A 17,190-nucleotide genomic window follows, 5' to 3' on the forward strand; every position below is an offset into this window, starting at 1 on the left:
CTAAGCATTTAAATAAAGTTTTTTATTCTCTTTTTGTTTTGCTTTGCTCTTCTTTCTGTAGGTGGTCGTTGTACTCCCACTTTTCGCGCAGCCACTTCTTGCAGCCATTTCTCAAAGATAGTCGTGTAATAAGCATATATGGACTACGTCAATTGTAGACTCTCGATTATCACGGCAAAATGTCTTCTAAATAATCAGCTATGGCACCAAAGTTGTACTTCTTCCGGTGCTCTCCTGCAATCATTCGCCGCTGGCCCTTTGAGGACTTCAAGTCAAGCACCTCTGCCACAAACAAGCAGTCATGAATACCTCCCGGTTGCATAAGGGACGTGAAGTTGTTGTGGCCAACTTCTTTCGCAAAGCTTTCCTGACTTTCTCTGAAATACTCTCTTTCTCCGTAAATGTAGAGAACCGATCCTTTTCCGTTGAACGCAGGCACCTCTGCCCAATGGTCCTTGTAGTTTGTGCTGTTGAATTCCACAAACGGTGTCACCTTTGCTCTGTCCAGGTTCTTGATGTAATCCCAGCCCTTTTCATTGATGGACAAGGCGACAAATTCTCCCTTGTGGTTGACTCCAGGGTAAGGTTTCGCTGCGCAAGTGGGCAGGATCCATGGAGCAAGTAAGATAAGGTACTTCACTGGCTGGAGAGGCAGAAAGTCCCAATTGAACTGCGTGTACTCGGAAAAATGATTCTTTGCTTCCTCGGGGTAAGCTGCAAACCGTGCTGCCGCAAGCGCCAAATTGGTGCCGCAAGAGTCTCCCAAGAGAATCACCTCATACCCTTGAGCGGTAAGTTTTCTGTACGCTTCGATGGTCTCAAAGATCTGGGTTGGGTAGTAGTGGCGATACGTTGTGAGGTGGTAGTCAAGGACGGCGATTGCAAGGTTTTCTCTTTTATCTGGCGAAAGTGCCCACCACACACCCATCATGCCTATAAGCTGCGCAGGGGCCAAGGGAAAGCTGTAGCCGCCGCCGTGGAGGTACAAGATGGCGTATTTCGCCTTCGAAGGCTTCACCACCCACAAAAATTCCTTGTCTCCATCGACAGTCTCCCCAAACCCTGGCATATCTTTTGCAGCGCCCTTTCCCTTCTGACTCTTGAACATCGAGTACATTGGGTAAGGCATGAGCTTAGCGTCTGAGACCGAGGCAGCCACGGCTAGACTGGCCAACACGGCCACAGTGACGTTCTTGACAACAGAGTTCTCGAACTCGGGATCTGTCTTCGTGTAGATGGTGCCCGTAGTGTAATACTCTCCCACAGTCTTGGTGACAGTCCACGGAACCTTTATTGCACTGAAGGCAAGCCTAGGTGATGGGTAGGTGATACGATCTGTGATCTTCATGATATTTGCGCTTCTTTGGCGGCTGTTGTTCAATGTCTGCAAAGTTTAATTGAAAGATCAGCTGGAAGACAAAGCACTTGAGGAAAATCGACTGCAAACGAAACGAAAGTGAGATTTTTACGCGAAGCATGTGTCAGAGGTAACCACGAGCCCATAATATACCCGTGGGGCTCAACTGGCTGGCTCCAACTACCTGTCACTTGTTTTGTACCACCATGCGGGGACCACAGTGTTTCCTGAGGCTCTCATTTATCTCTCTGGCCCTTATCTCCCATTTGGATATTTGCAGCCCCCACACTTCCATTGTCGTGTGAGAGTGACTCCTCAAGTAACTCCAATCGCGACCATGCTAGTCAAATTGAAAAGTTAATTTGAGGAATTTATGGAAATTCTAGCCGGGTTCTCATTGTGTAGGTTCTCACGTTTTTTTGCCTTGCGAGTTTTTTTCACTTCCTCTCCACATCGGCTAACGCGACTCGATCTCTATTCACCATCTCGTTTCTGTGCGATATCATTGTCAGATTGGACCAAATGCCGTGAGGGTGGTTTTGTGTAACGTAATCCACAAAGGTCGCTGCCCGGGCCCCGGGTGTATTTTCTCCACCTTTCGTGGCACTGCCAATTGTCATCCTAGCATGAACTGGCTGCGAGATGGTTGGTTGCAAAATGCAAATGCTGCGGCGTGGCTGCAAAGATTCGTCGCAGTGGGCTGGAGAATCTGGAGTATACTAACATAGCCGTTCTCGGTGCTCGTAGAGCATTTTTGCACTCTTGCAGCTCTATTCTACATGTAAAAGGTTTGAAGGTTTCTTATTGCTCGAAGAGTGCTGACTAGGATCATCCTCGTAGACTACGCTTTTCAAGGGTAGATTTTCGTGAGGAGCTCCTGGCTCCCCCTCATAGTACGCCAAGGACAATCTAGAGTTATTCATTTACACATACTGTACATCACGAAAGCAAGTAGAGGAACTTGCCCTTCCACGTGGTGGGGATCTCTCTCTTCTCGCGGCCATGGTTAGTGGGGTCCCTACCGTTCTGGTCCTCGATCGCATTGTGGGTGTCTCCCAAGTAGTAGTCGGTGAGGGTGAAACTGATCAACACATTGATGAACTCCAAAATGACGGGCGCCACAAAGAAGTAGGGGCAGATATTTGCCAAGGCTTTCACGGCCCCTTGTCTGGTGGGGCTATCCCATTCGAGGTCGAAAAGGGTGGTCAAGTCGGTGTAGTAGTTGTACACTTCGTCATCCGCAACTGTCTGGGGAATATACTCACGCAAGTAGATGTACATTCTGGAGGTCCAGATGCTTCCAGAAATCGTGTACCCAATGGCGCTTCCCACCGTCGACCAGAGAAGCAACAACGCCATTACCGAAGACATGTCCTGGTGCGGGACACTTGCCTGGCTAGCGATGATCGTGCCCACGGTGTTGTAAGCAGAACCCACACCAACTAAGATCTGACACATGACAAAAGAGGCAGTATTGGCCATGGTTCCCTTGGATCTGATTGGAAGAATGTAGGCGATCATTCTGATGATGATACCCATAGTGTTCAACCACTTGTAACGCTGGACAATTCTATAGGTGGCACCTGAGACAAGGCCAAAGAAACACAAGGACACCGTGAGGGTGTTACCAAAATAGGTCCAGTTTTGGTAAGACCAATTTTTACCCACTAGCAAAATACTGGTCAAGTACTGGGACCTGACGCCGTCAGCAAGCAAGTAAATGAAGTTGATGAGCACTGAAGACACAAATGTCTTGTTGTAGAGGATTCTTCTAGGCATTAACGGAAAAGGTGCAAAGAAGAACTCATAGATTGCAAACACAACTAACAAGACAGGACCCACAACAAGCATGGCGATCAAACTGGGGTTTCCCCAGCCGTCTTTGGCATATGGCTGCAAGGAAAAGGGCAACAATAAAAGCGCCCAGCCGAAGCCCATGAGAATCAAGCCAAATGCATCCATTTGGATGGCTGATTCCCAAACAACTTGCAAGAACGTCTTTTTGGGCTTCTCCTCCTTTGGAATGAGTTTCTGTGCCTTGTGTTCAAAGTGGTAAAGGACCAAAATTGCAGGGAGAACGACCACAGGCATGATAATGGCAAACATACCGTATCCCCACCTCCAATTGTGATTCAATATAGCTTCGACAATCAATCCCGAAAACCACACGGTGATGATGTAAGGCGAAGTCATCAAGGCATTGGCCACACCTCTCCACTTTAAATCGGTCAAGTCGGCAACAATGATGTCTCTCACGAACGATACACCGTTGGAGCCAACCGCGGTGCAAACCGACCCTACAACGTAAGCACCAATTGTTGACGAGGCAGCTGCAACAATAACCCCCATAGTGTAGAATCCCAACGAGACAGCGAAACAGAGCGGTCTAGAGGTGATGTCGGAAAATTTGGCCTGGAAGGGCTGCACCACAGAGCCAATGATCAGACTGGCGATGTTCACACTGGAAATCATCGAGTGTCTGTTGAAACTGGAGGTAGCAGGCACCGCATAACTTGAGGTAGTGGAGGAATCCAACGAGTAGACCCAGGCAATAATCAAGAGGCACACTATAAAGGTTACCATGATCAGTTTCCCGTTTTTCGCCGTCAACATCATCGTCCTGACATTTTCGATTCTCCTAACACCCCTGGACGTTTCAAACTCAACTGAGTCCTCGGAAGTAACCAAGTGAAGCTCTTTGGAAGCTGCTTCGGTCTCATGGGCACTCTGCTGCTTGTCAGACAAGCTGTGCTGTTCTGCAGAGACAGTATTCTCCAAGTTATTCGAAGACATACTGATCTAAATTGAAAAAATCGTGGACTATTTCGAGATTTCATCTGTCTTGGGCTCTTTTAAATTATTGTGGTCAAGGAGGCTCTTCCGAAAGTAGACCATGCACCTCCTCTGCAGACACACAAGCCATTATTCTCTTGAGCAGCAGGTCACTTTGGTGCTCGTATATATATTTCAGTCTGTCTTTAATTTATCTTTTTTTTTTTTCTTCTTTGGATTCTATTTCTTCAATCTATGTTAGCTAAGTCATATCAAGGCCACTTCCAGGAAATCATCATTTAAATTTAAAGTTCTCTTCCCTCCTGTCAATCATGTCAGATGTGTGTCTTGGCTGCCTTTTTCAGTGGTGACAGATCCATCTGCGCGATGCATGCAGATCGAATCGATAAAATTTTCACACCAGGTCCTACCATTGGCTCTTTTCTAGCGCCGTTTGTGGGTTCTTTTCACGGAGACTTTTTCGGCGCCATTTCTCTCCGTGCCCTCGGCCCAGCGCTGTGGACTACCTTTCCCTACCACTTTCTGAATTTTTGCAACTTTCATCTCCAGACGACTTATTCTCTGCATCGCTTCACGATAATTTGACGAAGAATAAGCCTACATTCTCTCGATGAAATCTCTCTTCCCCATCCGGGTTACTCATCAAATGAGGCTCCCAGGGCAGTCGCATCTAACCTCTGCGTTCGCTCTGCATTGTGTTCGGCGGGAGTCTGGAGCTTCAATTCCGAACTAGCCACGGCCCCCGTATTCCGCTCTGCTGATATCTCTGGCAGTCTCAAATAGCATAGTTTAGAGAGCGCTTAGAGAGTAGAGAACTTTTTCAAGCGAAACAGGCAGCTTCGCAAAGGTGTAATTGACTTCAATTAGGTGTCCACGTTAGTACTCCCACATTGACTTTGGCACAATCTTGTCTATTTTTTTTTCTTTTGGACTCTGCTGTGGCGTTGCGTCAAGCTCTACCATTGGCCATATGGTTGCTATCGAACCCTGCTCATGTGGGTTCTTTGATCGGATTGCCGTTTGTGTTGGTAGAGGGCATTGTGCAGGCCCAATTTGCAGCCATTAGTCAGACTTGGCAGAGCAAATGCTTAAATTCAACAGGCCTTGGCCCCAACAAAGGCAAACTGGGCTCAGCAAGCGTCATCCTAAAGTACACCATCGAGGAACTTGCCCGCCAAGTGGAACGAAAACTTCGATTTGTGCTTCCCCAAAACCATATCCTGTTGGCCCCTCCAAGACTTCAAATCAATGGGCTCCACGTAAAACATCGAGTCGTGAATGGCCCCCGGCTGCATGTGCACAGAGAATTTGTGGAGCCCGTTGCGACGGAAAAAGTCCTCCTGGCCCTTCCTGAACACCTCTCGTTCGCCGTACAATACCAACGTGCTGCCGTCGCCGTTGAAAGCTGGCACCTTGGCCCAGTGGGCGGTGTAGTTGGTGCGGTGGAAATCCACCCACGGCCAAACGTCGTCTTTGCTCAGGCCCTCGATGTAGTAGTCGCCCATGTCGCTTGTGTGGGACCCCAAGTCGCCCTCGTAGTTGATTCCAGGGTACTTTTCAGGCGCTCTGTAGGGATGGAGCCACGGAGCCACAAGAAGAAGATGCTTGACGGGCGGGAGAGGGTCAAAGTTCCACTGAAACTGAGTGTAGCCAGCAAAATGGGCCCTCGCCTCTTCCGGGTACGAAGCGTACCTCGCGAGCGCCAACGCCAAGTTGGACCCACACAGGTCGCCTATCACCATCACCTCCTCGTACCCTAGACCACCGAGAACCCTATACGCCTCAACGGCCTCGTGGATCTGGGTCGGGTACCTGTAGCCTCGCGACGTGAGCGAGTAGTCCAAGTTGGCTATGGCCAAGTTGTGTCTTTTCTCCAGGTCCACCGCATACCACAAGGCCATGATGCCCACAAACTGCGTTCCCGTCATGGGCACACAGTAGCCGCCTCCATGGAGAAAGAGAAGGGCTTTTTTCGCTCCCTCAGGCCTCACCACCCAAGTGAGTTTTTCGTCCCCCGCGACCACCCTGGCGCCAAACCCAGGCATCCCCAGCGCCCCAGGCAGCGATTTGTACTTGTTGTAGAACTTCATTGGGTGCTCCAAGATCAACGGGTCGGTGCGCTGCATGCCCTTGGCAACGTGTGCCATCACGGAAACGCACACGTTTTTCCAGAGCAGGCGCCCAAACTCGGCCCTATCCAGCATGAGCCATGTGCCCGTGGTGTAGTACTGGATAACATTCTGAGCACCACCCAGGGTACGCTGAGGACTTTAAGGAGAAACTGCGCAGAAAGCATTGTAGCAGAAGCAGCGATTTTCTAGAAAGTTAGTGTGTGTTGAGCGCTGTCTCAATAGATGCTTTCACAAATACCAGTGCAATTGGAAAGTGACTTTTTATACTGCTTCTAATGTATTTTGTCACTGGGCGACTTCGCTCTGCGGGCCCTGCTTGGGGTCTTTATAGCGCGCAAAACACAGTGGGGAGCCTGGCGCAAACGGTATGTTTTCTTTCCGAGCACCAGGCGAGGCCATTGCATTGTGATCCCAGGCGGGCCCATGCCATCCAGGTGAAGCAAGAGGGGAATGAATGGCGGAAGTTGAGAGAATGTCAAGCGAAGATGACAAGCTGAACCTATATTGTGAAATCGCAATGGCAGATGGTGGTTGAGAATGTGGGTTCAGGAAGTATAGTGCCATGTGAAAGGCCGGAAAGGTGGGGCCTTATCGGCACGGTCTCGGTGCGAGCAGTGAATGAGCTACAGCAGAGAAAGGGGGAACACAATGGAAGGATTCGAGAAGCGCAATGAAGGGAATCGTGTTACCCAAAATGGATTACTAAAGAGGCCCTTTGGGGAAATCTCGGTCTTGTTTCTGTATTTGGACACTATCATGTGTAGGTTGTTCTGTGCGGTGTATATTCATGGTGATAGATTCGCAGCCAATGCTGAGACAATTCAAGAGGCCCAAGTGGGTCCTGAACAAGCATAAAAACATAATAGGGAAACAGCCGTGGATTTATTTTTTTTATCAGCTTGACCTACTCATATTGATTTTGGTTTTTTTTTTTTTACTGAGCTTTGCTTGGCGCTGGATTGATATTTGGCTGTGGGGAAAGCTGTTGCCTGTAGGGTGAATTGCTGGCGGGTTGAGTTCACGAGAGATCTACCGCATCTACTGGCCTCGTATTTCATGGACTCGGGTTTTGGGTTCATATGATGGTGTTTTGGATTTTCATGGATCAAAGTTGCAAGTGGATGTTCAAACATTGGGAGATACCAAGCTACATTTCCACTTTTCGCACCCATATCTCCGGCAATCGCAAAATATGCCACTCAAAGAATACCTAGAAAGTAAGACGCCTAAAGACATAAATCCCCTTGTACGTGAAATTAAGGACTCTTTATTTTTAATGAATGAAATTTGCTACTTTCCGATGTTATATTTCATTCCCCTCGTGTCAACTATGCATTCGATGGTCTACAACCCCACTATAACCTGAAATCCGAGCCCGACTGGGGGCCCTTTTGCTTCTTCAACTGCCCCAGGGCATCTCTCATTTGTCCCTTCTTGTCTATCACAGTGACATTCTTTGCCTTCGCCAAATCGCCCAATGCATCGCCCACCTTTTGACGCTTCTTATCTCCACCATCGGACATTTGCTTTTTCCTCTGCTCTCTCGCTTCATTGATCTCCTTCATGTGCTTCGACTTAGCTCTCTTCTTTGCTCTTCTTAATCTCTGCTTGTCCTCGGTGCTGAGCTCGTCTTTGGAGTATGACAATCCGCTCTTCAACTGTACTTCCTTCACGCCCTCAGCTCCATTGGCCTGTGCCTTATCGTCGCCAATCTTGTACACTTCTTGTGGGGCAAGGGTGGTTTCTTCAGAAACATGCAATGGCTGAGCATCCTCCATGTTGATTGAAGCCGCTCCGTCGGTGACTTTGATGTCGATCGTCTTGAACTCGTGGGGTTTCGGTATGTAGTGAGCCAGGCATAACGAGTCGAGTTTGTAATTAAGCTTTGTAAACAAGTCTGTGATTTCATCGTGTGCCTGTTGCACTTCCTCTGAGATCTTTTGATCAGGGTCGACTCCATGGTACTCGTCTTCGTAAATTTCTGCCAAAGACTTCGAGCTCTTCTCCTCAGAAACCTCCGTTTTCTTCTTCTGCGTGTATTGGGAGATATCTGTGATTAATCTTTTTGGTAGGTCGTCAAATTCGTCATTTTTAATTCTTCTTTTGATGAGATCCTCGATACTCTCCGTCACTTCATCTGTTATGACAGGAACTGGCTTGGACGTGCGGTCGAACTCAAGAGAAGGTGCTTCATCATCGTCTAGAAGCGAGTCAGTGGGTCTATCACGGGAGCGAACCTCACCTTTCATGGTCCATTTTTTCTCTGCCACAAGCTCGGCTTCCAAGTTGGCGATCTCAGCTCGAAGTTTTTCCTGCTGTTTCTCAAAAGAAGACTGGTTTTCCTTGTGCTCCTTCTCGTGCTCATCCTCGTCTGCAAAAAGATCTAACATGGCCCCATCGACAGCATCTTCGTACTCTTCATCCTCCAACTCGCTCACATTATTCTGATCCTCCTGACTCGCCACAGCATTCTTCTTGGACCTTTTGCGCCCTGGTTTATCGAAAAATCCATCATAGTAGTCCATCTCTGCCTCGCTGTCGTCCTCATCACTCAAATCGCCAAAGTAGTCGATCTGCTCGTCATTGTCACTGGGGTCGTCCTCAAGCTCCACTATCTGCTTGTTGAAATCGTCGATATCGAAAAATTCGTCGTTGAGCCCAAAAGCGTCCTTCTCGATCTTAGCAGGCTCTTCTTCAGTACCGACTTTGGTATCGGAGTCCAGGTCCGAATGGTCAGATTCGGGGCCCTCAAAGTCAGAGGCCGCATCATCTTCGCTGTCACTTGCCTTGGTTTCACCATCCTCATCTTCACTTTCTTCAGTTTTCTCTCCCCCTTCATTCTCTCCTTCACTCTTTTCCTTCTCTTCTTCTTCTTCTTCCTCTTCGCTCTCCAGCGCCTCAGGCTCCAGACCAGCCGGCTCCAGGCCACGAGCGCCATACTTCTTTCTTAGTTCAGGAAGCTTTTCGTATAAGAGTGACTCACCGACGCCGCTAAGAACCATCTTTGCCTGACCGTAAACCTGTGTGGCATCGAGGCCATCAACATATATCTCATCTAGCACCGAGTTGTCTTTGGCAATCGGGTCCAAGAACAGCTTGGTGATGCTGTTGATTTTATCTATGGTCGAGTCATCTTTTGTTAGGGAGAAAATTGCCAGCGGGTTTTCCACAAGCAGTTTTAGTATGTCCATAGTATGTGTTTGGTATAGATAACAGTAGTAGTAGTAAGGAAAAAAATGGTGATGAGCATCTCGACAGTGCAGGACCCCACATTCTCTTAGAACCATCTACAGAAAGAAGAATAATTAGAGGTTGAAGTTACTCTAAGAAACTCATTCCATATTATAATGCTACTAACGAGCCTACGCCAAACATCTTTTGTTCCCTTGTTGTGCCGGGCAAAATCAGGAACTTCTCTGCGCAGATGGGTTCTCAGACAAATGGTGGATCCTCATCTGAAACAATCCAAAACTGAAGGGTACCGGTCGAGAGCGGCATATAAGCTTTTGGAAATTGATACAAAATTCAAGATTTTTGGTAAGAAGTCGAAAAACATCGTCGATCTTGGGTTTGCTCCTGGTGCATGGACTCAGGTAGCCCTCAACAAGAGCAAAGCAAGAGGGGTCGAGCCGAATATTCTCGGAGTTGACTTGATCAATTGCCTGCCGCCTGAAGGCTCTTCTTTCATCCAAGGCGATATTTTCTCGAAGAAAACTCACGAGGAGATCTCTGCTCATTTCCAAGGTCCCATACAACTTGTACTCAGTGACATGATGGCCAACACCAGCGGCATTGGTGATAACGACCATTACGCTAGTATGGAGCTTTGTGATGGAGTATTGCTCCTTGCGCTCAAGATGTTGCAGAAGAACGGAAGCCTCGTGATGAAATTCTACACGGGTAAAGAGGACCAGCTATTGCAAAAACGACTCGAGAAGGTTTTTCACAAAGTACACAAGATGAAGCCGGCAGCGTGTCGAGCAGAGCTGCGAGAAATGTACTTTGTATGTTTGAAGAAAAGAAAAGACAACGTCGCCATTGAAGAGGTGTTTGATGGGGAGGAAGGCAGAGTCTAAGAAAGTCACAAACTGAGTCTTGCTCGGAAGTTTTGGAGATGGTATCAAATGATGCTGGTCATCTGGCCAGTGCAAGTTCCGAGGGACATGCTAGTTTGCTAAAGCGATTAATAAGATAGGCCTGAGGCCGAGGGGCTGCTGAGGGCCATATAAGTGAGCCCCAACTCAGGACAATACGAAAGATATAGAATCATGTCGAAAGACAACGACGACGTTACGAATATCTAAACAGAACGTAGGCCGTTGAAAAGAATTTCAACTAAGAGCTCTTCAGCTGGACAAACCCATAAATTAATGCAATCAATACTTGAAACTTCCTAGATGTGTAATCAATGAACCTTCCAGAACATAGTATTCTCATCAATAGAAAATTCCTGTTACATTTTCAGAGTAGAGGTAGCTCTTTAAATCTCAACCTAGTTTTCAGAATGGTGTATTCTTCATACAAATTTGAAGCGACATTTTGCAACCGTTCGCGCCAATGTCAACTACTCGTAGTTTGAGTATGTACTAGCCAGATGAAACACCCACTTCTAGCTAACCCAGTACGCTGGCTCCGAGGAGCGCAAAAGCGCCATTCTGCCAGTCTCTATGACACTTCCGCTTACGATACCACCACATTGGCATCAAGCCCTTTTGCCCAGGCGCTCCTGGCTACCAGACAAGATATCCTGGGTAAAAGGTTCCCCATAGGCAACATGATCCAGATGATTGTGGAGCGAAAAGGACACAACAATTATGAGATTGTGCCTGTACTAGAGAAACCAACAAAGGGGACACATCCAGGTAGCTACGTGATGAACAGAGCTCTGTACATTGACTTTGCCCAGAAGAGGATGTTTCTACCGGTACCGCTGAAGAGAAGACAAAGGGACCTCAATATCATGAACATCACCAAGGTCGTTGCCAAATTCAACGATGTACACAGAGAACAGCTTGAAGGAAGAATTCAACTTCTCATGGAAAACAGAAAGAAGGGAACTGGACCAGGTCTTTGGGCTGTACCGAAGTCTGGTGAAACATGGCTACTGTGGGACGGGTCAATACCACAGCTTCATACAAGCACAGTCAAAGAGCCTGTGTTTCTTCCGTACAAAGAGAATACGGCTTTGTGCCTACTAGTACTCAAGCACGCCAGGTTCTGCGATTACCCCAAAGGCACTTAGGTGCCACTACCATACAAAACGTCATTCATATCTATAAATTGCATAGGTGCCCATGGCACTCACCTTAAATATACATATAGACCAGGAATACAGACACAAGCCATGCCATCAAGCTTGTGGATGGAACAATACCCTCAGACTTCTTCTGGCTGGTATTCAAAGTGACACTTGCCAACTCATCTTCCACTTCGTTCTGGATGTCAATCCACTTATTCAAGTCGGACGCACTGATTTCGGAGTCGAGGCTGGTGGAATTCAGCATGAAAGATACTGCGTTGCCAGCTTTATCGAACACAACGCCTCCAAGCATCTTGTTCTTCAAGTCTCTGGCGAAATATCCCTTGGCAGCCATCCCTAAGTTGATACTGTCGGTGCCTTGGTAATCGTGGATGGTAGAGTACAAGTGAGTGGACTCCGTGGAGTTCATGATCTCAAAAATATCGTACTCACCACACCCTGAGTTCCAGCACGAGCAGTTGGGGTTGCTTGAGTACTGGGACGTTCTTGGGATTTTAGCGTTGAGAAGCCAGATGGCAGGCATGTCGTAAAATGTGTTGGAGTTGTTCTTGTTGGGCTCTGTGGGCATCTCGAATTCAAACAAGAACATCTTCACGGTGCCGCCAAATCCATGGAAAGCTGGGATGTCTTTACGGTACACCCCACAGTCTTTTCCCTTTCCCAGCTTCTCGCACTTGGATGTGGAGAAGATCAGGTACTCCTGGTCTGAATGGAGCAAGACGTCTTTCTCGAGAAGGGTCGCTGAGCCTGCCTTCTCCGTGCCGTTGGAGGATGCATACGTCAAGGCCTTGCCTAAGCACTCTGAGTCTTCACCAGCGTTTGTCAAGAAGGTGACATTTTCGCCAGTGCCATCTTGAGCGCTATAGTACGCTTGCCTTTTGAAAGTTCCTTCTGATTGGCCCTTGACATACGAGTCACCCAGGTAAAACGCAAACTGGTGAAGTTTCAAGGGCCCTCTGAAATGGACCGAGAGCTCCTCATTCAACGGTGTGTTCGTTCCTTCGAAAACGGTGAATTCCGTTTGCAACTTGCAATTGCACTTGCTCGACGTGTCAAGCTTGTCGACGTCGTAGTAGTACCGGTGTAGCCCAAGTTCAGAAACCCGAGAGCGTTCACCTGAGGATTGGAGGTTGCGGTTGCAAACGTTGCCAAGACTGCAACGGATAAATACTGGAGAAGCATATTGAGAGCCTTTGAAGAGAAGAGCACAAAACCCAGGAAAAAAAAAGGGAAGAGAAAATAATGGACTATATTTGGATGCTGGAAAGGTGAAGTCTCACAGCCGGCGGGATCCAATTTGAGAATCCCATGAGGCAGTGCCTCGCGGGTAAACTCGATGCTGGCGGTGCGATACCTTGCCCCTGGAGCGAGCCCTGGGGCCGAGAGAGGCTTTTTGTGGCGCAAAATCAGCCAGAGAAGCCGGCCTCTGGACAGACTGCCTGATTACTACTACCGACCTGCACATAGTAGACGTGGTGCGATGCCAGCGCGACAATGTCGTGGCTGCCTTGATCGAAGGTCGAGTTAGCTAGGTGAATTTCAGAGAGATTTGGATCAAATTGGTATTGCTGGAATCAGGGGAGTGAGACAAATCGAACAGTGTAGGTTTCATTGCTCTGGGATGTTCAAGTGGTAAGTTGACTTGGGACAATCGAGTGAGAAATCGACTGACCCAGCGACGACAATTTTCTTTGGAGCAGGACCTGGGACGCCAGTTCTCTGTTTAAGCGAGACAAACACACACACCGTTTTAAATAGGTTTTGACAGCGAATTGGGCAGTTGCGGCAAGTGCTATATGCAGGATTTAGATGAAAGAAGGTCTACCACGACAGTAACACCACCGTAGAAGGCACGCCCCATACGTAAATCTGGAGATATTCGGAATAGAGACATCTAGCTTCCCTTCTGCTCCAAACGCCCTGCCTTGGCTTCCTCACTACCTAAGTCGGTAGTGCGCGGATCATAATCCCACAAGTGTTCACGCGAGCAAACTAACACAGAGAAAAACTCCTTCACCTTCTACCGTTGATCCACATTCAACTAATACAACAACCAAAGCACAGGAACCCCCATCTTCTGGTTACCCCCCTTCCTACACTCCTTTTCCTTACACTCCCTCGTGATCGCGTTTCTTGTTTTGCCCAGGTGGAATGCCTGCGAGGTCCTCCGACTTAATCTCACCTCCACCCTTCGGGCCATCGGCAAAAGGCGACCAGGCCCCTGAGCGTGGAGCGGCAGGCAAGCCAGGCAAGAGGCAGAACGGCACGAAGAATGGTGCTCTGAAAGCTCTGAGTGGGAGAAATTCCCTGAAACTGGTGTCTTCGAGGGTGAATAGTGCCGGTGTGGAAAAACTGGCTTCTCCTCCTCCAGTGGCGCCAGACAGCGTGCACCAGCAGATGAATAACTCCATATTGCCTCCTATCACAGGGAGAGATGTGATGGCGCTTATCTTCGTGTTTCTCTTGCTTCCGCAGGGCATCTCGTGTCTTCTCTTGTTGGGCTACATCTTGTCTGGAACTTTCCGAGGACTGGCTGCACGCCTTATAGCAAAGGCCTCTGAGGTCATCGAAGAAAAGAACAGCCGCCTGCTGGTCCCAAGAGTGCACCATGTACCTGTGCTCCTGCCAGAACGCCAGAAACGCTGGCTGTACAGTAAAGAAGTCATGGTGGAATTCCTTCAGTTGTTCTCCATAAATTCTGTGGTCATGTTGGTTCTTCACTACACAATGCCGCAGCTGTGGCCTCACTACTTGCTGGTGCTTGCAAAGCTGATTGTCGCCAGCAGGTTGGTGGGAACGTACACCGTAGGTACCACAACCTATATATCTGTGGTATCTGGTGGTCAACAGACAACTACGACAACAACATCGTCATCCGCGAACAACAATTCGCCTTTTGCATCGAACACCGGCGCCCAGCTTCCCAATGGCGGGGCGCTTGATAGACCGAAATATCTGAAGTCAAGCTTCATCAACTCCTTATTGGGGTTTGCTTCAGTGACAGCTACAGACTACTTGATACGCCATTGGATCCAGCATTTGAATGTCCCTCATTTAGTCAGTGATTTGGCTCGTTTTTACCGTGGCGTTTGGCATTTTGGTGTGTCTTCTGAATCGGCCCACGCATCAGAGTATCTTAAAGCTTTTTTCACAAAATCCCCGTTCATTGTTACCTACAACTACCTTTCCAGAAGAAAAGATCGATACTACAATTTGGGTATGAAAAAGTGTTCAGGCACAAATTTGACAGCATTCGACAAGTTCATCATCTACATTGCTCTCAGGTTTACCAACATGGACGACTCGTCTGTGAACACATTAACCCAAGTGCTTCAGGAGGTCGGCACCGTAATCAACTATGCATATCTTGTTCTTTGCATTCATGTCACTAGTCTCACGATATCACCATTTTTGCAAAAATTCTTCATCTCAAGAGACTACTCAAGAAATTTGGACCATTTGTCTTCACTCACTCCAAAAATACCATTGTATGGAGATCGCAAAAAACCACTTGCCAATCCTTTGTTATCATCAGATTCTATGATGGTCGTCAATGTCGACCAGCCCCAGTCTTTCGCCAAGCCTTCAAATTCTCCCTTCGTCATCACCATTGATGAGGATATTGCCTCATCCGAAACAAATTGGGCCATAAGGGAGGACGACGAAATAAGGGCAAGCAACTTTGAAGTTTTTTGTCTTGTTCCTCCAGCTTCCAAAGCGGCAACCGTGAGTAATAAAACTCAGCAAAATCGAACTTTAGTTGACAGAAAAAGGACAAATAGCGGCGCTACCCCCAACCAGTCCACGACGGTTGTTGAGCGCTACTTTACTACTGCTATTCAACCCATGTGGTCTTGGATTGCTGCTATCAAGATATTCTTCGACAATGCTGCTTGTTTCAACGGCAAACCTACAATAAAGAAGGACTGTGGCGGGGAATTCTTGGAAGAACGTCACGCTATTTACAATGTTAGTGTGTGTGAAATTGGTGACACTGAGATCATTTGCGAAGTAAACCCATGCTCATTAAGCGCGCTGGACTCCTTCCTGGTCTTTGTTAATTCGATCTCGTGGTATCTTGTCAAAACGCTTACCCTGAAAAATTCACCAAGACTCCTATTGAAAATTGAGGGTCTCCAACCGTTGTGCCAATATGAAATTGCATTTGCGCGTAAAGATGGAACGTGTTTCGGTTCCGTGAAGGTGTCCACCACGGGCCAAACGACCGAGAGCGGATTTCTTGATAAATCGGTGAACATATCGCCCCTTCATACTCTTCAAGGATGCTTACTAGCTACTGCAGAAAGTCTCAACGAGCTCAAATTGCGTCACAAGAAGCAGAAGAAAGACGAGAACAAAAAAATCACGGATCTAAAAAAACAAGTTGAGAGTATGAAAGCTAAAGTGGAGAAGCTTCATAGCAGAGCACCTGTCGAAGGACGTGGTTATGGGAAACTTAAAGGATTACAGTACTCAGTAATGCAATTGGAAAACGAGGTTCAAGATCTACAGAAACAGCTCGATGACACTAGGGAGAAAAATGAAAGTGTAAATTATGATTTGAGACTGGAAGAGCGAGCCATGCTTGAGCAAATCCGTACCCTAGAGGCATTCATCGAGGACCACGAATTCAACACTAGCCAGCTCAAGAATGATATTCGTGCGGTGGAGACCGAGCGCAACAATGTGACTATGAAGCACCGTAAATTGGAAAGCAAAATTAGTTCACGCAGGGAAGAGATATATCGACTTCAGACAGAAATCAAATCTATGAGGAAATCTGTGTTGGGACGTTACCAACGCAGACAAAAGAGAGTTCTGGAGAGGTTTGAAACTATTCTTCCCAAGGTACAACTGGCCAGTGACGAGCTTGCTCAGGAATTGAACGAGTTGTCGTCAATAGCGCAATAGGCTCGTATATGTAAATGAAGTATATGCGATGAGGAATGCAAAGTCTAAATATTTTTGTAGAAGTGAAAGTCACTATTGCTCTTGCAAAGACAGCCCCACCCTGTGGAAACCTCTGTGGAAGTAAAGCAACCCTCCCAGTTGTTTATGTTCGTATTGCACGTTGGGCGATAGTATGTCTAAAACGTCCACCACCCATATCTCGTGGCTATCCACCTGGAACACCTGATTCTTTTGACACACAAACGCCTTTTCCAGCTCGTTCAACACAGGCACAAGGGATTTCCCTGTATCGTGCAAGCGATAGCTGCCAGCGTCGATGTGTGCAAATGGAGTTGTCATCTCATGAAAGATCTCTCCGTCCTCAGGCTTCACCTTGAAGTGTTTTTTGTCTGTCTTGATTCCAGCCGCAAAAGTCCTGCTCAAAAACACCGATCGGCTCGTTGGCGGCATCAAGTGCAAACACAATTGCCCGTGGTTTTCGTGAAGCGCCTTTGAGGTGTAGCTGGGCAAATGCAAATTGAATTGTAGGAGTGGCTTCGGGTGCACTGAAAGCGAACATACTGACGAGAGCGTCATACCGTGGAAAACGTCTTTTGGCGACTTGCACCCTGCAGTCAAGATCATTGCTTGGGTACTGACTCGTGCCATGGCAGCTTTGAAGGAAGCGACGGAAACCGCCATAATGTGGGTTAAAGATGTGTAATTTGAAAAATGTAGCAAGAGGGAGCAAATTAAGC

At 47.6% G+C, this 17,190-nt stretch overlaps 9 protein-coding genes across 9 annotated transcripts; 3 read left to right on the top strand and 6 right to left on the bottom strand. All coding sequences in view use genetic code 12, as the record gives it.

The window, feature by feature from the left end:
- Positions 1–169: 169 nt before the first annotated feature.
- CJI96_0002570 (uncharacterized protein) lies at positions 170–1,348 on the bottom strand (the record flags this gene model as incomplete). The annotated part of the gene is made up of 1 exon (XM_029036083.2): positions 170–1,348. One exon carries the CDS (start codon positions 1,346–1,348, stop codon positions 170–172), a length of 1,179 nt encoding a protein of 392 aa, XP_028891325.2.
- A 948-nt stretch (positions 1,349–2,296) lies between these two features.
- CJI96_0002571 (uncharacterized protein) lies at positions 2,297–4,150 on the bottom strand (the record flags this gene model as incomplete). Its single annotated transcript, XM_029036084.2, has 1 exon — positions 2,297–4,150. The coding sequence occupies one exon, from the start codon at positions 4,148–4,150 to the stop codon at positions 2,297–2,299; it is 1,854 nt and encodes a 617-aa protein (XP_028891326.2).
- Positions 4,151–5,295: 1,145 nt separating this feature from the next.
- On the bottom strand, positions 5,296–6,297 carry CJI96_0002572 (uncharacterized protein; the record flags this gene model as incomplete). Its single annotated transcript, XM_029036085.2, has 1 exon — positions 5,296–6,297. One exon carries the CDS (start codon positions 6,295–6,297, stop codon positions 5,296–5,298), a length of 1,002 nt encoding a protein of 333 aa, XP_028891327.2.
- Positions 6,298–7,637: 1,340 nt separating this feature from the next.
- Positions 7,638–9,473, bottom strand: MPP10 (rRNA-processing protein MPP10; the record flags this gene model as incomplete). Its single annotated transcript, XM_029036086.2, has 1 exon — positions 7,638–9,473. The coding sequence occupies one exon, from the start codon at positions 9,471–9,473 to the stop codon at positions 7,638–7,640; it is 1,836 nt and encodes a 611-aa protein (XP_028891328.2).
- Positions 9,474–9,722: 249 nt separating this feature from the next.
- On the top strand, positions 9,723–10,358 carry CJI96_0002574 (21S rRNA (uridine2791-2'-O) methyltransferase; the record flags this gene model as incomplete). Its single annotated transcript, XM_029036087.2, has 1 exon — positions 9,723–10,358. The coding sequence occupies one exon, from the start codon at positions 9,723–9,725 to the stop codon at positions 10,356–10,358; it is 636 nt and encodes a 211-aa protein (XP_028891329.2).
- Positions 10,359–10,876: 518 nt separating this feature from the next.
- CJI96_0002575 (uncharacterized protein) lies at positions 10,877–11,524 on the top strand (the record flags this gene model as incomplete). The annotated part of the gene is made up of 1 exon (XM_029036088.2): positions 10,877–11,524. One exon carries the CDS (start codon positions 10,877–10,879, stop codon positions 11,522–11,524), a length of 648 nt encoding a protein of 215 aa, XP_028891330.2.
- Positions 11,525–11,588: 64 nt separating this feature from the next.
- On the bottom strand, positions 11,589–12,724 carry PGA52 (Pga52p; the record flags this gene model as incomplete). Its single annotated transcript, XM_054702098.1, has 2 exons — positions 11,589–12,498; positions 12,609–12,724. 2 exons carry the CDS (start codon positions 12,722–12,724, stop codon positions 11,589–11,591), a joined length of 1,026 nt encoding a protein of 341 aa, XP_054558073.1.
- Positions 12,725–13,693: 969 nt separating this feature from the next.
- Positions 13,694–16,453, top strand: EMC9 (Emc9p; the record flags this gene model as incomplete). Its single annotated transcript, XM_029036090.2, has 1 exon — positions 13,694–16,453. One exon carries the CDS (start codon positions 13,694–13,696, stop codon positions 16,451–16,453), a length of 2,760 nt encoding a protein of 919 aa, XP_028891332.2.
- Positions 16,454–16,525: 72 nt separating this feature from the next.
- Positions 16,526–17,134, bottom strand: CJI96_0002578 (uncharacterized protein; the record flags this gene model as incomplete). Its single annotated transcript, XM_029036091.2, has 1 exon — positions 16,526–17,134. One exon carries the CDS (start codon positions 17,132–17,134, stop codon positions 16,526–16,528), a length of 609 nt encoding a protein of 202 aa, XP_028891333.1.
- Positions 17,135–17,190: the final 56 nt, after the last annotated feature.

Source organism: Candidozyma auris, chromosome 2 (genome assembly GCF_003013715.1).
Source record: "Candidozyma auris chromosome 2, complete sequence".
NCBI classification, from domain to species: domain Eukaryota; kingdom Fungi; phylum Ascomycota; class Pichiomycetes; order Serinales; family Metschnikowiaceae; genus Candidozyma; species Candidozyma auris.